This window comes from Leopardus geoffroyi, chromosome A3, assembly GCF_018350155.1.
Source record: "Leopardus geoffroyi isolate Oge1 chromosome A3, O.geoffroyi_Oge1_pat1.0, whole genome shotgun sequence".
Classification (NCBI taxonomy): Eukaryota; Metazoa; Chordata; class Mammalia; order Carnivora; family Felidae; genus Leopardus; species Leopardus geoffroyi.
This window is the reverse complement of record NC_059336.1, coordinates 114,410,564-114,437,082: the sequence shown is the minus strand read 5'-3', so window position 1 is coordinate 114,437,082 and position 26,519 is coordinate 114,410,564. Positions and strand designations below refer to the sequence as shown.

Here is a 26,519-nt window from a genome sequence, read left to right as displayed (position 1 = left end):
GCAGAAGTGGGTAGGTAGTTCCCCAAAGGAAGGGACATCCAGTAGATTAAAAAAAAAAAAAAAAAAAAAAAGGCCCAGTCTGGACTCTTTAGTAAGCTGTGGGGTGATTACTGTGCAAAACCTAGGAATGTCCCTATTCAAACGAATTAATTCTTCAAAATAGACATCTAAACACATACTAATTAAACCTCTAGAATCGTTCACTTCATTCCAGTGAGCTAACATTTTTGTTTTCGGTGACCTTGAGTTTATACGTCTCTACAATTGCTTCTTTCTCAGATAATAATTCCCAGATTGGTACCCTTACTTTTTTTTTTCTTTTTAATACAAAATAGAATCATACCACACCGATCGGTAATTTCCTATTTTCACTTAACAATATATCCTGGACACCTTCCTTTATCAGTACGTATAGGTCCACCTCATTCTTTTTAAATGGTCCACGGAATTACATATAGGTATTCCAAAATTCATTCAATCATTTTCCTATAGATGGACACTGAGAGTGTTTTCATGGTACCCATTACTTTTGAGATGGAACACAGGTGAACCATTCCTTGCGGAAGACTGGCAGAAAATGCTGAAAGAAATATAAGAAAACGATGACAGTGCGAGATAGGAGCACTGCGAACTAGCAGAACGACCCCAAGCCGCAGCTGTACCCGCCTGCGTTGAGGAGTTGATGACCAAGTTTCCCTGCTAAGCAGTTGCCGGGGACAGCGTTGTCAGTAGAGCGACCAGTCCCTGAGGACAACGTAGCCGAACTGTACCTTGGGAACAGTAGTCCCGCTGGGAAGGGCCCAAAGGGCGGGAACTGCACACGCGCAGTAGGAGCTCGGGTCAACAAAGACGGCGGCGTGCGCGCGCGCGCCGGAGAAAGACATGGGTGTGCGTGCGCGTGCGCGGTCACCGCTCGGAGCTACCAGGAGGCTGAGAGGACACCGAGAGGGAGGGGCAGGAGCTACCGACCGCTGGAGGAGGAAAGGGGTTGTGCTCTTGGCCGAGCGCGGAGAAAGGGGCGGAGCCTGCGAGCAGCGCGTGGAGGTGCCGAGCTCCTGGGACCGGCGGGCGCGCGGGCGTCTGTGGCCCTCGCCGTCCCAGTGGCCGCCGCCGTCGCTTGGTCGCCGTCGGTCTGCGGGAGGCGGGTTATGGCGGCGGCGGCAGTGGGAGCTGTGAATGAATTCTCCGGGTGGACGAGGGAAGAAGAAAGGCTCCGGCGGCGGCAGCAGCCCGGTGCCTCCCAGGCCTCCGCCCCCCTGCCTGACCCCCGCCCGTCCCGCCCCCAGGCCGGCCCCCCCGCCCGAGTCGCCGCATAAGCGGAACCTGTACTACTTCTCCTACCCGCTGTTCATAGGCTTCGCGCTGCTGCGGTTCGTCGCCTTCCACCTGGGGCTCCTCTTCGTGTGGCTCTGCCAGCGCTTCTCCCGCGCCCTCATGGCTGCCAAGAGGAGCTCCCGGGCCGCGCCGGCGCCGGCCTCGGCCTCGCCCCCGGCACCAGTGCCGGGCGGGGAGGCCGAGCGCGTCCGAGCCTTCCACAAACAGGCCTTCGAGTACATCTCCGTTGCCCTGCGCATCGATGAGGACGAGAAAGGTAACTAGGGGGCTGACGGGAGGGGGGGAGGCGGCGCCAGGAAGAAAGCGGTGGGGTTGCCGAGGGATGGCAACACCTGCGTCCCTTTGCTCTGGGAGTGGGCAGTGCACCCTCGGAATTGATCCACCCCAGCAGACGGCTTCACCACGGTCAGACCCTCGTCCTGTTCTCAGTTAAACCTCCCCCCATTCAGCCACTCTAGCTGTCGACTTTGTTTCAGACAGCCTTCCCCTTCACTTCGACATGACCCAAGTCCCTGAGACAGCCGGACGTGCTAGTGACAGTGACAGTTGTCCTAGAGTGACCACACGGATCCTTTCTAGCACTGTAAACAGTGTGTGGCTTCCTCTGAGCCAGGTTTCCAAAAGGTTTTGGTATCGGAGAAGCTGTGCCTTGTTAGAAGCTTTTAATGAAAGCAAGGTACTGTAGTGTCAGAAAAAAAAAAAAAAAAAAAAAAAGAACAAATGGTGACTTAATTTTGAAAGGAACAGCTGCATCGGATTATAGCTAAATTGGCATTTTGTTTGAAGTTACAGGACAGGCATTTTATCAATAGAATGACTCCCAAGTGCTTTTCTATCAAGTTCTAGTTTAACGTGAAATTTGTGTCTTGTTTGATTTTATGTAAATCAGTATAACAAGGTTGCCTCTAAGTTTCTAAATTGAAATGTTAAATAAATGAACAGGAAAAACTTACATAGCTCGTTTTATAATAAAACTTGAAGCAAAGATGTATATCTTTTTTTTCATCTCCCTCTTTCCCACTTTGAATGAAAGCAAAATCTATATCCTTTAGATTTTTTTAAACGTTTTTAAGTGGTTCTGTGCACCAAGCACTGTACTATTAGGTTTGTGTGTATTACCTATTTAATCCTCACAATTACCCTGTGAGTTAAAAGTACTGTTAGTATCAGCATTTTACAGATGAACAAACTGAGTCCCAAAGGATTAAAGCATTTCAAACCTATGCTGATTGCTAATGAAAAAAAAATTTTTATGGAAGATGAGAGCTGAAGTTAGAAGACATCTTAAAACATTTTGAAAATCCCTCCTTTCATCTCTCCCTCTGGTACGCTGAGATCTTGTTTTTCCTGTAACTACCAAAGAACATTTTTCTATCCCACCTCAATTAGGTGTTCACTTACATTGTCAGTTAGAAAGGAAAAAAAAAAAAAATCTGCTGTTCATTTGCAATATTTCACCACTGTCAACTGCAGAAACTGTTCTAGAATTTCAGTTTTGTTGAAACCTATTTCCTTTGGATTTAAGGAAAGGGACAGGCATTCATGGTTTTTGATTGTTAGGACAGTGGAGGTTAAGAGAGTTCTAGGAAAGGACACCTCGCTGGCTCAGTCGGTGGAACACACAGCTCTTGATCTCAGGGTTCTGAGTTTGAGCCCCCCGTTGGGTGTAGAGATTGCTTTAAAAAAATCTTTATTAAAAAAAAAAAAGTTATGGGGCGCCTGGGTGGCGCAGTCGGTTAAGCGTCCGACTTCAGCGAGGTCACGATCTCGCGGTCCGTGAGTTCGAGCCCCGCGTCAGGCTCTGGGCTGATGGCTCAGAGCCTGGAGCCTGTTTCCGATTCTGTCTCCCTCTCTCTCTGCCCCTCCCCCGTTCATGCTCTGTCTCTCTCTGTCCCAAAAATAAATAAACGTTGAAAAAAAATTTTTTTTTAAAAATAAAAAAAAAGTTAAGGAGTTCTGTTTAAGAACAAAAATACCATGTGTTTGTGGAAGGAAGTTTTTTAACTGCTTTATGCTGTATCACCACTTAGGAACATCCAAGGATCCTTGGTGAGGATGAAGAGTACCATCGTCTCTTCCTAGAGAAGCACTGTTTTGTTGCACTATCTGGTTACAGTAGGGTCTTCAGAAGTTTACCCATCTAGGTCAAAAGATGGTTTAGAATAGTGGGAAGATCTTTAAAGGTAGATTCATTGTAGTATTTAGGAAAAGAATGCCAGAAAATATAAGGATATTTTATTTAACACTGAGTGATGGGAGTTAGGAGGGAGGTAGGATAAGAGGAGAGGGCAAGGAAAACCTAGATATGAAAAAAAAAAAAAAAAAGATATGAGGCTATTAGATTTAAAGAGAAATCAGTTTCATGTGAGGGATAAGTGACAGAAGTAGAATTTAGACTTTGTGTTTCATACTTATAATTTATCTTAGAGTATCACATGTATGCCTGCATCTATTATAATTAAATCCCCCTAAAATATTTTTTAAGTATAAATATTTCAGCAATCCATGGACCACATCACCCTCATTCTACCAATAATGTTTCTATTCAAAGTTTTTTGCTTTATTTTAGTTTCTAAAAGATGTCGGAATGGGCTTTGGTAACTCTTCAGTTTGAGTTCTGCAACTGATGCCTTATATGCCAAAACTAATTCAAACTGAAACAAATTATTCATTTTCCTTTAAAAATGAGTTAAAGCTAAGTTTATATTGTCATGGTTCCCTTCTATCTCCTATTTTTTCTTTAGAATATTGAAACTTTTTGTACTTGAGCCTTAATCCAGTAGTTGCAAGAGTTCACATTTGAAGCCTATTTATCTCTCAGCTGTCTTTGACAATATAGAAGAATACGAGAATTTCATTCTCCCTCTTTCCCACTGTGTCAAAATACTGTATATATGAACAAATAGAACCCTTTGAGGCTGCTGGGTGGCTCCGTTGGTTAAGTGTCCGACTCTTGATCTTGGCTCAGGTCTTGGTCTTGGGGTCGTGAGTTCAAGCCCCACACTGGGCTCTGTGCTAGGCATGAGGCCTACTTAAAAAAAAAAAAGAAAGAAAGAAAAAGCAAGAAATGAATTGTCTTTAAATCAGTCATCAAAGGTTTCCGAACTCTGGTAAACCATCAAGGGGCTAGTAATGTGATGCACTGCTATTCCCTTAGCAACTTGACTTAGCTTCTAAATGTGCTGAAAGCCACTTTGTTTCTGCAGGTGAAGTGCGCTATTTCAGACTGTAGTGGTGTTAATTGAAACATTTGATGCCTTGAAGTAATAAAGGCCAAATTAAATCTTATTTTAATAAAGTAGTGTATACATGTGGTTTATATAGTGACTGCTTATTTTGTATTTTATTCTTTTGGCATACTCAGCTTTGATACTGAATTTTCATAAATGGCTAAGTTTGTATGAAGCCACACTATTTTATTTTATTTTTTTTTTATTTTTTTATAATATATGAAATTTATTGTCCAAATTGGTTTCCATAAAACACCCAGCGCTCATCCCAAAGGGTGCCCTCCTCAATACCCATCACCCACCCTCTCCTCCCTCCCACCCCCCATCAACCCTCAGTTTGTTCTCAGTTTTTAACAGTCTCTTATGCTTTGGCTCTCTCCCACTCTAACCTCTTTTTTTTTTTTTTTTTCCTTTTTTCCTCCCCCTCCCCCACGGGTTCCTGTTACGTTTCTCAGGGTCCACATAAGAGTGAAACCATATGGTATCTGTCTTTCTCTGTATGGCTTATTTCACTTAGCATCACACTCTCCAGTTCCATCCACGTTGCTACAAAAGGCCATATTTCATTTTTTCTCATTGCCACGTAGTATTCCATTGTGTATATAAACCACAATTTCTTTATCCATTCATCAGTTGATGGACATTTAGGCTCTTTCCATAATTTGGCTATTGTTGAGAGTGCTGCTATGAACATTGGGGTACAAGTGCCCCTATGCATCAGTACTCCTGTATCCCTTGGATAAATTCCCAGCAGTGCTATTGCTGGGTCATAGGGTAGGTCTATTTTTAATTTTCTGAGGAACCTCCACACTGTTTTCCAGAGCGGCTGCACCAATTTGCATTCCCACCAACAGTGCAAGAGGGTTCCCGTTTCTCCACATCCTCGCCAGCATCTATAGTCTCCTGATTTGTTCATTTTGGCCACTCTGACTGGCGTGAGGTGATACCTGAGTGTGGTTTTGATTTGTACTTCCCTGATAAGGAGCGACGCTGAACATCTTTTCATGTGCCTGTTGGCCATCCGGATGTCTTCTTTAGAGAAGTGTCTATTCATGTTTTCTGCCCATTTCTTCACTGGGTTATTTGTTTTTCGGGTGTGGAGTTTGGTGAGCTCTTTATAGATTCTGGATACTAGCCCTTTGTCTGATATGTCATTTGCAAATATCTTTTCCCATTCCGTTGGTTGCCTTTTAGTTTTGTTGGTTGTTTCCTTTGCTGTGCAGAAGCTTTTTATCTTCATAAGGTCCCAGTAATTCACTTTTGCTTTTAATTCCCTTGCCTTTGGGGATGTGTCGAGTAAGAGATTGCTACGGCTGAGGTCAGAGAGGTCTTTTCCTGCTTTCTCCTCTAAGGTTTTGATGGTTTCCTGTCTCACATTCAGGTCCTTTATCCATTTTGAGTTTATTTTTGTGAATGGTGTGAGAAAGTGGTCTAGTTTCAACCTTCTGCATGTTGCTGTCCAGTTCTCCCAGCACCATTTGTTAAAGAGGCTGTCTTTTTTCCATTGGATGTTCTTTCCTGCTTTGTCAAAGATGAGTTGACCATACGTTTGTGGGTCTAGTTCTGGGGTTTCTATTCTATTCCATTGGTCTATGTGTCTGTTTTTGTGCCAAGCCACACTATTTTAAACAGAGAAGAATAACACAGCAAATTCTGTTTACCTAATGTAAGGATAGTTGAGTTCTATTCATTAAAGCAAGAATTTATTGGATACTAATTCATTTGCATAGCTGTGCATTCTTGATGCTACTTAAGAAAAACTCACTTCCTCTCCAGTGAGATAAGACGGCATTTGCTATGTGATTAATAAAAGATGTGTGTGTTTTCATGCATTTTATATATCTCTCATTTTTGTCAAGGAGTTAAATAATTTGTGGATATATTTTTAATTGTTGAACATCTTTGGAAAACTGATAACCTTTTATATTCATCATGTGTATGGAGAAACTGAAATTTAAAGAGTGAACTCACATTAGCAGAACCAGGAACAGAGTTTAGGTGAACTTAAGAATATTGTACTTCCTGCTTTATGCTAGGCAGGTTCTCTATTTTGTAATGCTTGCACTGGACCCTTTGGAATACTTGGGGGAAAGGAGGAGGTCGTCATAGTGGGTCTTTGGATTCACCGGAACATGACCTAACATGTTTGGCATGACTCCTGCAAGTAGTGGTGCAGGTTTTGTAGGTGTGGTTTGGTTACCTGGAGTATGTAGAACTTGACAGTAAGGGCCCAGTACGTTGTATGAAAGAGAGAGAGTTGGTTTCTCAGGATATTGTAGGGCTGAAGGACCTGGCATCAAGGACAGAAATTGTCTAATAGAATCTTTTTATATTTATTCCCAGTTTATATTTAAAACAGAATTTTGAAAAATTGTCGTATAATTGTGTAATTCCCTATAATTCATCTTTACACTGTTTAAAACACGCACAAAATACTTGCCTATCTGTATTTTCAGAAGGTAAAGATAGAGAATAGAGAAAATAAATGTCAGATTTGGTATGCTTTCTTTTACCCTTAAAACCTGCTAGTTACCATGTTGAAAAGACTGATTTCAGACAATTTTCTTGGGCCTGATGATTATGCTCTGAAGTTTCTATGATTAGAACAAGGAAATAATTATTCTGATGGATGGACATTCACATAATATCACCCTTTTCCAAAAGAATAGCATCATCTTTTATTAAATACACAATAAACATTTCACATTTCTCTTCAAGAATAGTTAGTGGCATTTGCACTAAAAAGACAAAAAGGCAGCCACTGTTAGGAACTGTATCCCTTGCTCTGTTTTTAGATCTTTTTTATTGCAGTTTATATTTTTCCTAATGTAGAATGTAGTTAAACCTGTAAAACTCACCTGGTAACTAGATTCCTAAGAATCTATCCAGATGAGTCATCTAGATGATAGTTGAGGAATAGTCAGTAAATGGATATTAAATTATTAAATTATTAAATTATTGACAAAGGATCTTCCCTAACCTTTCCTACCTCTTTTTTCTACTATCATATTCCCCGTGCTCCATCCAATCCAGTAGTTGGCCTTTTGACTTCTAGCAAAGTATGGATTCTCTATTTTTCTAATGGTTTCCTCTTTTTTTGACTTACAATTCTCCTTGACCTATATAATACCCGTGAAATTATTAATGTGCTAATGTAGCCTATTTTTTCTCTTTGTGGATTAACTACTCACGCTAGATATCCTATAGAATAAAACTTTGAGCAGACTCACATGTCAGCAGTTGTTCTTTCTGGTCAATGAAGAAAGAAAAATAGCAAAATCTATGATTATCTTGGAGACTTGTTTTACAGCTAACTAGGTAGAGCATAGACATTCTAAACTTATTCATGTATCTTTCCAGCTCTTCTACAGATACTTTATGCTACAATAGAGAGGAAGAGAAGTAACTGTTGTTTTTAAGTGGGTTTTGTCAATGTCTTTCAGTCAACCATGCTAGGAACACACACCTGTAATTGAACAGGTGCGATTTATCATTGAAGCAGGGAGAACGTGCGCTGTGGAAACCATGGCATCCTAGGGAAAGGGTGTTGGAAATAACTTACTCTAGGATTTGGGCTTGTATTGGGTGATTTTGAGGAGGATTTAAGGAAGTAGAGTTTTACTCTGGATTGGATGATATGTGGAGGTGGAGATATTCTATGATTAAGTGTGATTAAATGTGATTTGGGAAGAGGGAAGAATAGAATAAGGCTAAAGCTGTTACTGGTTGAGAAGCACTCATTAGGCTGAAAAGGGGGGTGTTTGGTATTTCATGGCTTGGACAGTGTTCATGTTTTGTCTGTGTCTTGTGTTTGTCTTGATCCATCACCATCATAGAGTAGCCTTATCTGATGCTAATGTTGTATGAAATTGTTTATGTTCAAAAGAACACCAGACCTAGGTGTAATGCCAGATCAACTCCTAGTTAAACCAGACCCTAGCTGATACTGATAGTACTAGGCCAGCTCCTGGGTGTTAGGGACTGCTTTCCTCTTCCTTAGCTTTGAGGGTCTAATTTTATCCTTTTTTTAATTGCAGCGCCTAATATCCAAAATGGCATTTGAATTCTGACTATTTAAGATCTTGGGCAAGTTACTTACTATACTGAGACCATGTTTGGAAAATACTTAGTGCTTGCACCTAGTAGGTCCTCAGAAAATGGGACTACTGTTTTTAATTTCAGCAATCCTCTTAAATTATAACTCCTAGAGGTTATGTTAGAACATTGTTTTAGGGGCGCCTGGGTGGCGCAGTCGGTTGAGCGTCCGACTTCAGCCAGGTCACGATCTCGCGGTCCGTGAGTTCGAGCCCCGTGTCGGGCTCTGGGCTGCTGGCTCAGAACCTGGAGCCTGTTTCCGATTCTGTGTCTCCCTCTCTCTCTGCCCCTCCCCCGTTCATGCTCTGTCTCTCTCTGTCCCAAAAATAAATAAACGTTGAAAAAAAAAAATTAAAAAAAAAAGAACATTGTTTTAAACCTTCATACCTAGTTTTTGTTACCATTTTTAGGACACAAGTGCAGTGTAAATTACATTTGGGAAAGAAAGAGAATTATCTAAAGAGTGATATAACAATCTTTTTGCTAATTGTGACCCTTAGTTCAGAAAAAAAGTTGGAAGTCTCGGCCTAAGCTCACTTAGTGTCTTAGCTTCTTATTATAAAAGAGATAAAATTAATGTTTTTGTACTTTCTTTAAAATTTTGGTAAAGTTTGTTTTGAGAGAGAGCGAGAGCATGCGCACATGCACATGAGCAGAGACGGGGCAGAGAGAGAGGGAGAGAGAGACAATCCCAAGCATGCAATCAGGCTCCACACTGTTAGTATAGAGCCCGATTCAGGGCTCAAACTCATGAACCATGAGAACATGACCTGAGCTGAAGTCAAGAGTCAGACACTTAACAGACTGAGCCACCCCGGCACCCCAATCTTTCTGTATTCGTATATGAATGTAATGCAAGCTTTTTGTGGAGAATTTGGAAAATAGAGAAAATGCACCGAAAAAATTTAAACTTACCCACTACCCATAGTAAATACAAAAGACTTTTAAAAAGATAAATTAATTGGCATTCTTAAGGTTTAAAGAAAATGTCCAAAACCGAAATGATTTCTTTACATGGGATTCAAAACTTTTTAATTCAAAACATGGGAATTAAATGGGAAAATAAGTTAAAAAAATTTTTTTTAATGTTTATTTTATTTTTGAGAGAGAGAAAGACAGAACATGAGTCAGGGAGGGACAGAAAGAGAGGGGGACACAAAGTCTGAAGGAGGCTCCAGGTTCTGAGTTGTCAGCACAGAGCCCGATCAGGGGCTCAAACCCACAAACAATGAGATCATGACCTGAGCTGAAGCTGGACCCTCAACCGACTGAGCTACCCAGGCGCCCTGGAAAATAAGTTTTTACTTTAGAAATAAACCTTGAAGTTAGAAAGTGAATGCAAGTGTGACTTTCTTGCTGAATTAAAACACAGTAGAAAGTGTCCTTTTCAGGGGCGCCTGGCTGGCTCAGTTGGTTGAGCGTCCAGCTTCAACTCAGGTCATGATCTTGTGGTTCATGAGTTTGAGCCCCACATTGGGCTCTGTGCTGACAGCTTAGAGCCTGGAGCCCGTTTCGAATTCTGTGTCTCCCTCTCTCTCCACTCCTCTCCTACTCATGCATATGCACGTGCTCTCTCTCTTTCAAAAAATGAATAGACATTAAAAAAAATTTTTTTTAATTAAGTGTCCTTTCCAGTGATAGTGACCTATGAGAGAATTAATCTGGGGGCTATTTGCTGATGCTTCATGGTCCCTGTGGTTTCTTAGTATTTAGCACACAATAAAACCTATTGTAGGATTTTTAAAGATACTTGTTACTCTGTCAATTGTGACACTTGCAAGTTGCTAGCAGAAAATTGTGTAGGAAAATGAATATATTTGTTCCCTGGAATTTTTTGTAGGCGTATACTAAGGATTAAATAAGTAAAAGCAGTGGCTTTATATAACTTAAATGAGGAAAACTCAAGAACGTACAACTGTGTATGCAGTTCAGAAGTAGAAGGATTTAAATTAGTCAACCAACAAATGTTAAGTGTAATAAAAATAGTAAAAGTAATGTTTACATGCTTCTTTATTATTTAAAGTATTGTCTGTCACATATCCTATTTCATTTGATTTTTGACATAACTCGGTTAGGTAAAAAAATGTCATCTTGCTTTTAGGTCAGGAGACTAAAGCTCAGAGAGATTGACTGACTTTCCCAAAGTCATACAGCTATTAAATGATGACCAATGGGGTGCCTGAGTGGCTCAGTCAGTTGAGCGTCCGACTTCGGCTCAGGTCATGATCTCACGGCTCGTGAGTTCGAGCCCCGCGTCGGGCTCTATGCTGACAGCTCAGAGTATGGAGCCTGCTTTGGATCCTGTGTCTCCCTCTCTCTCTACCCCTTCCCCATTCATGCTGTCTCTCTTTCTCTCAAAAATAAATAAACATGTAAAAAAAATGTTTTAAATGATGAGCGAGGACTTATGTCCCCATCTTCTTACTTACTACAAACACATATCCTCTCTCTCTACCTCAAACTACTCTTGTTTTGACCCTCCCTCTGGCAGTGTGGGTACTACTACTATATGAATGAAAAAGATGAAGTAGATAATTCATAACTTAGTCCACTATATTTACCTCTATTTATTTATTTTTTATTATTTTTTTTTTAATTTTTTTTTTCAATGTTTATTTATTTTTGGGACAGAGAGAGACAGAGCATGAATGGGGGAGGGGCAGAGAGAGAGGGAGACACAGAATCGGAAACAGGCTCCAGGCTCTGAGCCATCAGCCCAGAGCCCGACGCGGGGCTCGAACTCACGGACCGCGAGATCGTGACCTGGCTGAAGTCGGACGCTCAACCGACTGCGCCACCCAGGCGCCCCTATTTATATTTTTTAAATTAAAATTGTTTATTTTGAGAGAGCGAGCGCACGTGGGGAAGAGTCAGAGAGAGAATCCCAAGGATGCTCCATGCCATTATGCAGAGCCCAGCATGGGGCTCGATCTCACAGATCATGAGATTGTGACCTGAGCAGAAATCAAGAGTCAGCCCCTTAACTGATTGAGCCACCCAGGTACCCCTAGACTTACCTCAAATTTAAAGACGGATGTTGTTAGTACTTCTGTTGCTTGTACGGTAGCACATACTCAAAATTTAAAATAATGAACAAATATAGGGAGTGAAAATCCTCTGTAATCTTAGCCTTGGGAAGATGATTGCTAATAAGTTATCTGATTTTGTTTACTTATATAAATGTAAGTATTCATTAGAGGAAACAAATGTTATAATAAACTGATCTGTACCTTTTCAATGTATTGGGACTCTCTTTGCATATCAATATATCTGATCTTCTGTTCTTTAGTTGTTTTTTTTTTGTTTGTTTTGTTTTTTAATTTTTTTTTTCAACATTTATTTATTTTTTTGGGACAGAGAGAGACAGAGCATGAACGGGGGAGGGGCAGAGAGAGAGGGAGACACAGAATCGGAAACAGGCTCCAGGCTCCGAGCCATCAGCCCAGAGCCCAACGCGGGGCTCGAACTCCCGGACCGCGAGATCGTGACCTGGCTGAAGTCGGACGCTTAACCGACTGCGCCACCCAGGCGCCCCTGTTCTTTAGTTTTTAAGTAAACTTTGATTAACTTATATATAAAGTGCACAATTACTTTATTGCTTAATGAATTTTCAAAGTGAACATAGCAGTCTGAAACCCCGCCAGGTTAAGAAATAGAATATTACTGGTGCACCTGGGCAGCTCAGTCAGTTGAGCGTCTGACTTCAGTGCAGGTCATGATCTCGTGATTCATGGGTTCAAGCCCCATGTGGGGCTCTGTGCTGACAGCTCAGAGCCTGGAGCCTGCTTCGGATTCTGTGTCTCCTTCTCTCTCTCTCTCTCTCTCTCTCTCTCTGCCCCTCTTCCACTTGCTCTCTCTCTCAAAAATAAATAAAAACATTAAAAAAAATAGAATATTACTTCAAAAAGCCTGCCTTTGTCATGCTTTCTTCCATCTTCCACGCGCTCCTTTTCCCCATCTTTTGTGAAGGTATCTACAAATCCTAACTCTAACACTATAGATCAGTTTTTCCTCATCTTGAGCTTTACAATGAAATCAATAAATGCTTGTCAATTATTCTGTGATGTTGCACATGGCAGCAGTTTTGTTCATTTTCATTGCTGGATACCAAGGGATAGCAAATTGCTTATAATGGGCCATTTAGTAATTTTTTTTAAGTTTATTCATTTTGAGAGAATGTGCACGTGCAGGGGGTGGGGTGGGAGGAGAGGCAGAGAGAGAGGGTGAGAGAGAATCCTAAGCAAGCTCTGTGCTAATGCTGGGCTCAATCTAATGAACCATGAGATCATGACCTGAGCTGAAATCAGGAGTCAGACACTTAACCAACTGAGGCACCCAGGTGCCCCAGTAATTTTTTTATTGCGGTAAAGCATAGATAACATAAAATTTGCTGTTTTAATCATTTTACAATTCTACAATTCAGTGGCATTTAATACATTCCCAGTGTTGTGCAACCATCACTGCTATCCATTTCTAGAACTTTTTATCAATCCAGACAGAAACTCTGTACCTATTAAATAATAACTCTCCACCTATATTCCCTTCTCCATTCTCCCCTTTCCTCTGTCCCTGGTAATTTCTGTTCTACTTTCTGTTTGTATGAATTTGCCTATTCCAGGTACCTTATGTAAATGGAATCATACTTTATTTTTTGTGTGTCTGACTTGCCTCACTTAACATAATGTTTTCAGGGTTCATCAGCCATGTTGTAGTATGTATCAGATTTCATTCCTTTTTTTTTAATTTATTTATTTTATTTTATTTTATTTTTTATTTATTTTTTTTTTTATTTATTTTTGGGACAGAGAGAGACAGAGCATGAACGGGGGAGGGGCAGAGAGAGAGGGAGACACAGAATCGGAAACAGGCTCCAGGCTCTGAGCCATCAGCCCAGAGCCCGACGCGGGGCTCGAACTCACGGACAGCGAGATCGTGACCTGGCTGAAGTCGGACGCTTAACCGACTGCGCCACCCAGGCGCCCCTAATTTATTTATTTTAGAGAGCGAGAGCAAGCAGGGCAGGGGCAGAGAGAGTGAGAGCGAGAGCACGAGAGAGAGAGAGAGAGAGAGAGAGAGAATCCCAAGCAGGCTCCCCATTGCCAGTGCAGAACCCGAAGTGGGGCTCAAACCCATGAACCATTACATCATGACATGAGCTGAAATCAAGAGTTGGACTCTTAACCGACTGAGCCACCCAGGCGTCCCAGATTTCATTCCTTTTAAAGGCTGCCTAATATTCCATTATATATATATATACATATATGTATATACATATACGTATATATATATGCACACACGCACACACACACACACCACATTTTGTTTAACTATTTGTCTTTTGATGGACATTTGGGTTGTTTCCATCTATTATGAATAATGCTACTATGGACATGAATATACAGGTATCTGCTTGCTTCCCTGCTTTCGGTATTTTTGAGTATCTGCGTAGGAGTAGAATTGCTGGATCATATGGTAATTCTGTGTTTAATTTTTTGAGGGACTTTTCCACATAAGCTGTACCATTTGTATGTTGCTACTACCAGTGGGCAAGGGTTTCTAATTTCTCCACATTGGTTAGTTTCAGGGTTTTTTAAATAATAGTCTTCCTAATGGATGTGAAACAATGCCTCATCATGGTTTTGATTTGCATTCCCTAATTTCTGATGTTGAGCATTTTTTCATTTGCTTATTGGTTATTTCTATATCTACTTTGAAAATGTCTTTTTATGTCCTTTGTCAGTTTTTATGTTGGGTTTGATTTTTTGTTGAATTTAGTAAATATTTAGTAAATATTTTAAGTTGTCACAGCTACTCAAAATTCTCATATAGTAGGTGTGATCCAGTAAAGTTTTATGTACTAAAACAGGTAGTTGACAATATTTGACCTTTGGGTCGCTGCCATAGATTATGTAGTTTGCTTGTAGTTAAAATTATTAGCTAATAATTTCAACTACAACAGTGAATGTAAGTTTCTGCCGCCCCACTCTTCTCTTGAATTGGTCCAGTTTGGTTGGTTGAGTTTGAGTATTACTTGGGTTTATAGAGTTAAGAACAATGTATAAAGGAAACTAAGAACTGTATTGAGGGCCTTTTCTGTGCTAGACACCATTGGAAGCTTTGGTTTTTCTGCCACAGTTTAGTCAAAAGGGTGATCAGTGGACGGTAAGGGCTGTAGTTTCCCTTACTTTCAGGGTAAAGGTAGTGAAGTGATTTAAGTAGGGTTTCTACCCATTATGCAGGCTGGTCTAGTTCTTAACTCTTCAGTAATGCAGGGTCCCAACCAAAATCTTGGAAGCTTTGCCACTATTTTTTCTGGACATGTCCTGGAATTTGCGTTTTGTCAATTTAGTTCTATGAGTCTGCTGAAAGCTCTGCTTAGTTTCTTGGCCGCTTTTGCTTTCAGAATTGGCAGTTGCTTCAGGTAGAAAAGTGCTCCAGATGCTAGACCCACCTCTGTTGGCTTTTTTCCTTTCTATAAGTAATTTTTGTAATTTTAGTAATTCATCCTAATGAATATGAAATGGTACCTTTACAAATTTTGGTACTTTTCACTGTTTTGAAAACTCTTTGATCCCTTTAAACAGATGTTTTAAAAATATTTTTCTAATTTTTGTATTTTAATCTTGTAATGAAGATTGTAGTTCAGGTGTAATATTCTAAGCCACAACGAATATACTTCTACATAAATGTTGAGAGTATTGCACTTTTTAAGAGTCAGATTTATTGAGGTATAATTTATATACAGTAAAATTGAACCCTTTTAAGAGTGTGTAGTTGAGTATTTACAAAGAGTTGGGTAACCATAACAACAACATATACTGAATGTTTTATCATTCCAAAAGCTACTTTGTGCCCCTTTGTAATCAGTCCCCTTGCCTTTCAATTAGCCGCTGGTGGTCACAGATCTGATCTGTCCCTATAGTTTTGTCTTCACTGAGTGTCATTTAAATGGATTCATACAGTCTGTAGCCTTTTGTGTCTAGCTTCTTTCGTTTAGCATGTTTTTGAGATTCATCCACATTCCTACATTTACCAGTAGTTTGTTCCTTTTTAGTGCTGGATAATATTCTACATATGGATGTACCACATTTTGTTAATCCATTCACTAAATGATGGACATCTAGATTGTTTCCACTTTTTAGCTCTTATGAATAAAGCTGTTGTTATAAGCATTCATGTACTGGTCTTTAATGTTTTCATTTCATTTCTTTGGGTAAATACAAAGAAGAAGGGATTGCTGGGTCATGTGGTAAACATGTGTATATTAATATCATAAGCTATCAGACTTTCTCCCAAAGTCGCTGTACTTTGTATTCACCTTTCCAAGTATATGTGAGGTCCATTTTTATTTTGTCTTATAATCTTAAGTGCTTTAAAAAATTTGGGGGGGGGTATAGTCGATGTATTGGAATTGTTTTCCATTCTAAATTAGGTACTTAGTGGGATCTTGTGATTTTAATTTGTAGTTACCTAAAAGCTAATAATGTTGAACATCTTTTCTTGTGCTTCTTTGTGAGTTACGTCTGTCTTTGATAAAGTATACATTATTTGATCTTTTGCCCACTATATTTTAATGAGGATACTTTTTTTTATCATTGTAAGAGTTCTTTATGTATTCTGGTTACATGTCTTTTTTTAGACATAGTGGTTTGCAAATATTTTCTCCCATTCAATTTGGGGCTTGTGTTTTCATTATCTAACTCTGTCTTTTAAGGAGCAGGAGCTTTTAATTTTTTTTTTTTTTTTTTTTAAAGTAGGCTTCGTGCTCCACACAGAGTCCAGCATAGGACTTGAACTCACAACCGTGAGATCAAGGCCTGAGCTGAGATAAAGAGTTGGACGCTTAACTGACTGAGCCACCCTGGTGCCCCAGCTTTTAATTTTAGTGCAATCTAGTTTATCAGGTTTTTTTCTCTTAAGGTTTGTGATTTTTATCTTCTAAATCTCTGCCTAAGCCACAATCACAAAGAATTTTGTCTGTTTTCTTCTATCAATTAAGTAGCTTTAGGTTTTACATTTAGGTCTGTGATCCATTTCAAGTTAATTTTTTCTATGTTGTATGAAGGTTTCTTTTTTATATGGAGGGCTGTTATTCTAGCATCACTTTTTGAATAGGCTGTTCTTTCTTCATTGACTTACCTTGTCATCTTTGTCAAAGTCAATCCATGTTATGTGTGTGGCTCTATTTCTGGACTTTCTCTTCTGTTCTACTGACCTATATATCTATCCTTTCTCCAGTAGTCTTGTACTTATAAGTCTTGTAATAATTATTTATGCATTTTCTACTATCATACTGACTTAGAGATTCAATTAATATAGCAAATCAACTACCTCGTATCAAAAAATGTTAGGTAATTGAGTATTGAGCACGTGAATTTATCTGTAATCAGTCATTTCATTTGCAGATAGTAATATACTCAGCCTCCTTAAAACATTTATTTGGATGTTGCCAGTGGTAAGTGTCATACACTGCTATTAGGAGTGGAAATTGGTGCAAGCACTCTCAAAAAGTAGTTTGTTTAAAAAAAAAAAAAAAGTAGTTTGTTGATTTCTGGTGGATGGAAATGAACTGAACTATGACTCATTAATTCTACCCCTTAAACATACCCTAGAGAAATTGGCACATATACATACAAGGACAGGTACAAGCATGTTTATTGCAGCATTATTTGAAATAGTGAGACACTGGAAATAAATTAAATATATTTTAATAGAAAAATAGTCGAATAAATTATAGGATGATAAAGGATACTATATAGAGAGGCACCTGGGTGGCTCAGTCGGTTGAGCATCTGACTTCAGCTCAGGTCATGATCTCACAGCTTGTGAGTTTGAGCCCCACTTCAGGCTCTGTGCTGACAGCTCAGAGCCTGGAGCCTGCTTCGGATTCTGTGTCCCTCTCTCACTCTGACCCTCCCCCCGCTTATGCTCTGTCTCTGTCTCTCTCTCTCTCAAGAATAAATAAATATTAAAAAAAATTTTTTTTAAAGAATACTATATAGAAGTCAAAATGAATGAAGCAGATCTCTATATGGCAACATAGAACTCAAAAGCGATGTAAAATTTTTAAATGGTAGAAACAAAATAGGTACAATAGAAAAACATGTACTAGAAAGATACTCACTGAGTATATTATAGTGGTTTCTAGAAAGGAAAGGAGCTTGGAAATGGGAAGAGGCAGAAAAAAGGAACTTCTTTTGTATCTATTATTGTAATTTATGAAAAAAAAATGTTTAAGCAAATGTGACATTGTTATCATTTCCCACCACTCAGAATGCAAATGCTATTTTACTGTTTTCTATATTTCCCTCCCTTTTTTTCAAATTAAAAAACCAAAAGTACATGTAAATAGGTTTTTTTATTTAAAAAATAGGAAGGTCAGCATCCAAATAATTTGAATTGGATGGTAAGAAATTTGAATTGAATTGGTATGTAAGAAATTATTTTTTTTAAGTTTATTTTGAGAGTGAGTGGGGAGGGGCACAGAGAGAGGGAGAAAGAGAGAATTCCAAGCAGTTCCACGTTGTCAGCATGGAGACCCATGTGGGGCTCGAACTTATGAACGATGAGATCATGACCTTAGCCTAAACCAAGAGTTGGATGCTTAACCGACTGAGCCACTCACCCTTATAACAAATGCTTAATAATTTCTTCATGTGTCATTATTCTGGCCTAGAAGCTGTGTGAAATACTAGTGGCACTACAATTAGTAAGAAATTACCCCATCCCAGGGGCTGAATCTAGTTAGTGATTTATTTGGGGGATGATGGAAGGAGTAGGTGGTACACATTCATAAGGGGACAGCATTACTTAGTTGTGTGTGGTGCTTCTGGTAAGACTACTTCATCTTTGTTAATCAAGGGAGTCATGATACTTTACTGGCTTTGAAATTTCAGATAATATTAAGGAATGACATGGGAACTGTTGTTTGATTAAATGGGGACATAAGTTGGGAAAAAAAGAAAAACTTAGTTCTGATAGATGATTTCCACCTTTACTGTATCTCTGTGCCACTTTTCAGATTCTAAAGACTAAGAAATTAATTTTCAAAAACAATGAGATTTGCATGTGGTTGTTACCACTTTACATACATACACTTTATAGAAATATTCTACATACATATTGATACATATTGATTATGCTGAATTTTTAGGTCTTTTTTAGGCTTAACTTGGATCAAGAATTAATGTTGTAAACCAGTCATTTGTTTGAAAGAAAATAGACATTTACTAAATGCCACACTTGTAATCTCATGTATCAGTTCTCATGATGCAACCATTTTTAAAATAAAAGCTAACTCCAAAAAGGAGGTGCCCAACAATGAACAAATTACATCCAATTTGAATACAATTGGGTTGGTTAAATAGTGCTTTTTTCCCCCATTATTGAAATCAGGTTTATGTTTTCTAACTGTATGTATTTTCAATACCATTATTTAAAATAAATTCTCCCTAATTAAAATTTCTTTCCATAGTACAGCATTTCAGTGGTTACAAGCATCAATACCATGAGATGATAAACAAAGGACTCAACCCTAAAATTTTGAGAAATATTGATGTCTATACCTCCCCTTTGGGAAATGTATACACATTAGGATGCTAAAGGTACCAAGAAGTCATATAGTAATATTCCTCAGATTTATTTGATCACAGTCCTCTTTTTCATATATCATCTAATAACAGCATGATTTGGGAAATGTTTAGTATATTCTAGTATGTAATGCCTAGTATATATACAAATAATTATTTCTGTTTTAAAGCAGGACAAAAGGAGCAAGCTGTGGAATGGTATAAGAAAGGTATTGAAGAACTAGAAAAAGGAATAGCTGTCATAGTTACAGGACAAGGTAAGATTTTATTTACATTTGTTTGGTAGCCATCCCAAATAATATTCATGTGATTGCCCTGATTTCAGATCCAGCTACTTCCTGAAAGTATTTGACAGATTTTTAAGTGTTATTATTAATGTGTATAGACTTACAGTTAATGCTTTATTACCTGTGTTCAAACTTGATTACCTATAGCATTCTGACAAAAACCAGGATATTACTTGTGTCCTCCTTGGACCCACTGTTGGAGATGTTTTAGCCTCATTTTTAGCTCTGTTTTGAAACTGATCCTTCCCTCATTGTCAAGGCAGGAAGGAGTGGTTTAATCAGACTCCCTTTTGTGTTTAAGGGTAATGCTTGACTGCATGTTAGAATATGAGCTGTAAATGTCTTACTTTGATGTACACTTGGCATTTTAAAACCAAAGCAGTTATTTTTCATTTTTACTTTCCTATCACCTAAAATTAAAAATTATAGTCTAATATTATCTTTATATAGGCAGCATTTATTTTACACTGTGCTGTGTGCCCAAGCATCAGTGTGTGTGCTTCATGTGTGTTATCTCGTAATTTTCACCACAACCCCACACTCTGAAGCTGCTGCTATTATCCTTACTTTTTACATAAATAACATTAAGTACCAAGAAGTTTAGTAACTTGCCTAAGGTCTCATAGCTAGCAAGTGGTAGGTAGAGTCAAGATTTGAACCCAAGCAATCTGACTTCAGAGCCTGAATTCTAAAATACTATGCTGTGACTATTGTGCAGTATGTGGGCATCACTATTAAATAAGTAAAATATTTTAGTTATCATAGATAAAATAAATTCAGAAGGAAAAAATTATATAGGATGAGAATCTTAGCCTTATGGATCAGTCCACCCAGGGATATTTGTTATCTGGTTGGCTGATATCTACTACTTACATCATCTCATCCCCAGTAATTGCAACATTTCTAATGTCTGCCAGGTTTTTTTTCTTTGCCCTTTTTGACTACTTCTCTAGCTACTGATGTCCTATAGAAAAGAGAGCAGAATAGAACAAGTATATATGGGAGGTTAGGCCTTTGAGACTTTTCATGAGTTTATGAGTATGACTTTATGAATTATGTACAGAATGTATTTGCTCTTCCTTGTCAATTGTGTAGAAGAAGAGCTAGAAGAAAATAAATTATAAGAAAAATGGTACTTCACTGAATCGAAAATGCCTTTGATTATACCACTAAGAGAAAAAACAGTGTCAGTTAAAATATGACACATTCTCTTCTTATCATCACTTTGAATTTGACTTTTACCTTATTGAATGTACTGTCTTCGTCCTATTTAGACAAAGCTATAACAGCAATATTAACATCAATGACCAAATTTGTTCACGCACAGGCAATGACAAACTGTGGTATGACTGCAGCCTAGCTGATAGCTTTAGTAAGTTGGTACTGGTTGTAAAACCCATCTCAGTTTGAAAGATTTTTAAATGTAGGGGAAAAGATATGCTTCAAAATCCATGAAATAACACATGAAATCCATGAAATACAACAGTAGATCTGAAATCATCAAAAGGAATGTAACTGATTTTTTAAAGATACTCTTCATTATAAAGACTATGACTCCCCATGAGATTAGTTGGGATAATACGTTATCTTTTTTTTTTTTCAAGTTTATTTACGTATTTTGAGAGAGAGAGAGAGTGAGTGAGCAAGAGCAGGGGAGAGGCAGAGAGAGAGAGAGAGAGAGTGAGAATGAGAGTGTGAGAGAGTCCCAAGCAGGCTCCGTGGTGTGGAGCCCGATGTGGGGCTCGAACCCATGAACTGTGAGATCATGATCTGAGCTGAAACCAAGAGTCAGACACTTAACTGACTGAGCCACTCAGGTGCCCCGATAATATTTTATCTTGAAGTAATATTAGTAGGGAAATGTAGATGTTTTCACTTTTTTTCTCTTTGTTCTTTCAGGTGAACAGTGTGAAAGAGCTAGACGCCTTCAAGCTAAAATGATGACTAATTTGGTTATGGCCAAGGACCGTTTACAACTTCTAGGTATCACTTAATGAATTGTATAACTGGAATGAGATGTATTTGAAATGTGTGTTCAGTGAAACTTTAAAATTAGATGGAAATAGATCAATCTTAAAAATGTGTTCTAGGCTTTTTTTATAACTTAGAGAAAATTTCTAACATATACAAAATAGAAGAGTATAATGAATTAATTATCCATCATTCAGCTCTAATAGTTATCAACTCCTAGTCAGTCTTGATGTATCTATATTCAAGGGCTGGCAAATTACAGCCCATGGGCTAAACCCAGTTCACTACCTATTTTTATAAGATGGCACACAGCTACTCATTCCTGTAGATACTGTCTGGATGCTTTTATGCTACAGTGACAGTGGAGTAGTTGATACAGAGATCATAAAGCTCTCAAAGCCTTTTGATATATAGCTTTTTAAAATATTTTAATATTTACTATCTGGCTTCTTACAGAAAAAGTTTGCCAACTCCAGTGTGTGTGTATGTGTATATATACATATACATATGTGTGTGTGTGTATATATATATATATATATATATGTACAGAATATGTGTGTGTGTATATATATATATATGTACAGAATTTGTTTCAACATAATATGAAGGGGGGAAGTGGGTAGCATATATACCCACTTTCCCCCCTTCATATTATGTTGAAACAAATTCTTGACATTTTTTTAATTCATTTATAAATATTTCCTATTGTATTTCTTTTTTTTTTTTTTTTTTTAATTTTTTTTTTTTCTCAACGTTTATTTATTTTTGGGACAGAGAGAGACAGAGCATGAACGGGGGAGGGGCAGAGAGAGAGGGAGACACAGAATCGGAAACAGGCTCCAGGCTCTGAGCCATCAGCCCAGAGCCCGACGCGGGGCTCGAACTCACGGACCGCGAGATCGTGACCTGGCTGAAGTCGGACGCTTAACCGACTGCGCCACCCAGGCACCCCTCCTATTGTATTTCTAAAAATGCCTTAAAAATAAAATTATCAAATGCCGTTATCACATCTAAAAAATAACCAATATTTCTTTTAATATTAACAAAAAAATCATAGCCAAATAAATGATTAGTGTCCAAATAGAATTTATATATAATATATAATATAATGTAATATAATGCATAATATAATGTTTAGTTAGTATCACATAATTGAATAACTCAGTATTTTTCTGGTAATTTTTTGAATCAGGATCTCCAGAAGATTCATACGATATGCCTCTTTTAATATCCAAGTTCATCTGATAGGTGGTTTGTGTCAGTACTTCTGGCATTTTGTGATAGTAGTAGCAATTGATGACTGATGCTTAGTGATATAATTCTGTCATTCTTTCTGCATTTATCAGTTTGAATAGGTCTATAAAGAGAAACTTTTCATCTTCTCTTTGAAGGTATAGATTTTAAACTTATTTTTTTTAAGGTAAATCTACCCCTAAAACAAAGTGGAACTAAAATCCATCCTTCTTGGGTGATTCTGTACCATAACTTGTTTTGATAGAAGTATATATTTGGTAAACAGATAGACCTTATATATTTATTACTCTGTGATTTATGGTAAGTTATTTAGCATGTTTGAGCCTTTTTCATCTCATTTATAATATGTTAATAGATAATACTTATCTCACTATATTTGTGACAGTCACAGAGACCATAGTAAGTACTCAAAAATGCTGGTTTTTATTCACCTCCTTATCTATCTGTAATCACCACCTTGCTTTTGTGGAAAAATGTATTTACACATGCATATGTAAATATTTCATTCATTCATTCATTCTTATATGACCCATTGTGTTGGTAAATTTTTTGCCCCACAGTGATGAAAAAGAAGCCTTTAATGTTTTCAGGTAATTAACAAGGCAATGTTCACCTAGTGTCTATGGCTGACAGTTTGTCTTCTTACTTCCTATGTGAAGATCACTAGTGTATCAAGTAAAATTAAATACAATATCAAAGGTTATTGTAGTAAAATAATTAATTGTTCTAGTTGGTATTTTCTATGTTTTAGCTATAATGCCTTTCACTATATGTACAAATTATCATATCTATAATGCAGATTAAGTTTAATTATGGCACATTTAGTAGCATGTTTCTAATTGAGTAATTAGGAGTTGGTTGATTTATCTTTTGAAGATGTGATATGATGAATTATTGGAAGCATCTCATCTATTATAGACTTGCCTTTTAATGTGGCTTTGTAATTTCTTATTTGTGCTAGGATGAAAAGAGAATCTATAACAAGCTAGGCATTAAAAGAATTAATGTTTTGGATGTCATTGTCTGTTGTCATCCTCAAAAGTGCTCTTTGCCCGTTCATGCAAGAGGTTCCTTTAAAAAAGAAGAGGTGGAATAGAGGCCTCAACATATTCCTGTCTTCTGAGATCTCAAAGTCTAGGACTGTATCTACCAAAGACAGTAAAAAAGAGTTGTGCACACGTGCATAGTAGAGCATATTTATATACTACATATTGATTGAGAAATGGAACTTTTCAGAGGTGGAATGCCCAGTAGTTACCTAGTTAGGATGGAGAATCATACTAAGAGTTCTGCCTACAGATTGGTTAGAGAGGATGCAGACTCTCTGATAAAATGGGAAGAGTTCATATATATTAGATTCAACTTAGTAAGCCTTCGAGCAAAGCTTAACCATAAATAAATAATTTTGGCATACCTGGAGGTTACCCTTTTGTAAAAAAATAAATAGCTTCATTCAACATCCACTTATTAAATCTTTACTCTGTACCAGGTACAGTGCCAATGATATTAACTGAATTTATTTAGTAACTCAGCAAAATTTTTTTAATGTTTATTTATTTTTGTGAGAGAGAGAGAGAGAGAGAGACAGAGTGTGAGCAGGGGAGGGGCAGAGAGAGAGGGAGACATAGAATCCAAACTAGGCTCCAGGCTCTGAGCTGTCAGCACAGAGCCCAATGTGGGGCTTAAACTCACAAGTCATGAGATCATGACCTGAGCCAAAGCCGGACACTTAACCAACTGAGCCACCCAGGTACCCCTCGAATGTTTGTTTTTTTTTTAAGTTTATTTATTTTGAGGGAGAGAGTGCACAAGCCGGGGAGGACAGAGAGAGAGAGAATCCCAAGCAGGCTCTGCAGTGTCAGCGTGGAGCCACACATGGGGCTCGATTCACAAATCCCGAGATCATGACCTGAGCTGAAGTCAGACGCTTAACCAACTGAGCCACCTAGTGCCCCTCATCAAATAGTTTTTGGGTGATTACCATGTTCTACATATAAATGTTAGGGTATAGACAAGGATCCATCCTTCATAGAGTTTTTATTCCAGCAGGGGGAAGACTGACAGTAGGGAATAAACATAAAAAAGAATTAAGTTATACAGTATGTTGGAAGATGATAAATATATGGAAAAAAAAGAAAAAAATAAAACATAGTAATGGGGATTAGGAGTGGATGGGAGGTGGTTTGAGCTTTTAGTTTTAAATAGGATGGTTAGATACACCTCTTTGAAAAGATGACAGGAGTTAGCCATGCAGGTCTCTTGGAGAAGAATGGTCCAGAGAGAAGAGCTGATTTAAAACCTTAAGAAAACATACCTGGTGTGTCTGATAAGAAGCAAAGAGGCCAGTGTGCCCCAACCAGGAGAGTATGGTAGAGAGGAGGTAAGAGAACTGATGGGGCAGGGAGGTTCATCCTAACAAGCAGGGCCTTATAGGCCACCATAAAGATTTGAACTTTTGCCATCTCTGAAAAAAGGAGCAGTTACAGGATTTTTAGGAAAGGAATGACATAATCTGACTTATATTTTTTTAAATGTTTATTTTTGAGAGAGAAAGAGAGACAGAGTGTGAGCAGGGGAGGGGCAGAGAGAGAGGGAGACCCAGAATCTAAGCAGGCTCCAGGCCCTGAGCTTTCAGCACAGAGCCCAGTACAGGGCTTGAACCCACAAACCATGAGATCATGACCTGAGCTGAAGTCAGATGCTTAACTGACTGAGCCACCCAGTCACCTCTCTGACTTAAATTTTGAAAAGATCACCTTGCTAATAGGCTCCAAGGGTAGAGCCAGGGAGAACAAGTTGGATCACTATTGAATTGTAGTAAGCTAGGAGAAAAATGATGGAGGCTTGGACCAGCATAATATGAGGAGAAATTGTAACAAGTGGTAGGATTATAATTATATATGAAGGTTGACCAGATAGATATACTGACATATTGGATATAATGTTCCTCTCCCTAAGGCTTTCATGATATGTTGGTTGAGGCAGATACATAAATAGATGAATCGTCATTACTGCTGGACGAGGTGTACAAATATTTTATAGGGGTGGAAAAATAGGTGTCTGAGAAATATTCCTGGAAGAAGTGAAACCTATAGGGGAGATTAAAAAAGATAAAGCTTTCTTTTTTAAATTACTTTTATTTCTTTTTTAAGTTTATTTATTTTGAGAGAAAGAGTACGAGCAGGGGAGAGGGAGAGGGAGACGGAGGGAGAGAGAGAGAGGGAGAGGGAGGGAGAGAAAATCCCAAGCAGGCTCTGCACTGTCAGCACAGAGCCTGAGAGCCTGATGCGGGGCTCAAACTCATGAACTGTGAGATCATGACCTGAGCCAAAACCAAGAGTCAGACACTTAACTAACTGGGCCACCTAAGTGCCCCAAAAAAGACAAAGCTGTAAAGAATGTTTGGAAGAAAAGACATTTCAGGAAGAAGTAACAGTATGAACAGAGGTTCTCGGTAAGAAATAGCATGGCGAGTAGGGAAGGGTGCTGGAGAAGAAGTGAACATAGGATTACTCCAGTATGAGAGATGCAGGCAGATCATGGAGGGCCTTAATGTTATATAGCAAGAGGTTTGAGCTCTGGTCTGTGGGCAGTGGGAAGCTGCTGAAGGGTTTTAAACAGAAAAGTTACGTGGTAATATTTTCCTTTTAATAAAGTAGATGACTCGGATGGTTGTGTGAGAGCCAAGAAGCAAGGTGATGGTTTTATTTTAAATCATTAATGAATCTATACAACCTTAGTGATTCTAAACAGAAACA

The 26,519-nt window shown here is 38.5% G+C and overlaps 1 protein-coding gene across 4 annotated transcripts in view; it reads left to right on the top strand.

The window, feature by feature from the left end:
• The first annotated feature begins 889 nt into the window (after positions 1–889).
• Positions 890–26,519, top strand: part of SPAST (spastin) — a 51,750-nt gene continuing 26,120 nt past the window's right edge. The window contains exons 1-3 of one of the 4 annotated variants that reach the window (XM_045447231.1): positions 890–1,591; positions 19,423–19,506; positions 21,436–21,519. In XM_045447231.1, coding sequence (XP_045303187.1) covers positions 1,177–1,591; positions 19,423–19,506; positions 21,436–21,519 — 583 coding nt within the window. In that variant the 5' untranslated portion in view covers positions 890–1,176. Of the gene's footprint in view, positions 1,592–19,419; positions 19,507–21,435; positions 21,520–26,519 lie in introns of all 4 variants that reach the window. The other 3 variants (XM_045447230.1, XM_045447233.1, XM_045447232.1) reach the window with 3 other exon arrangements.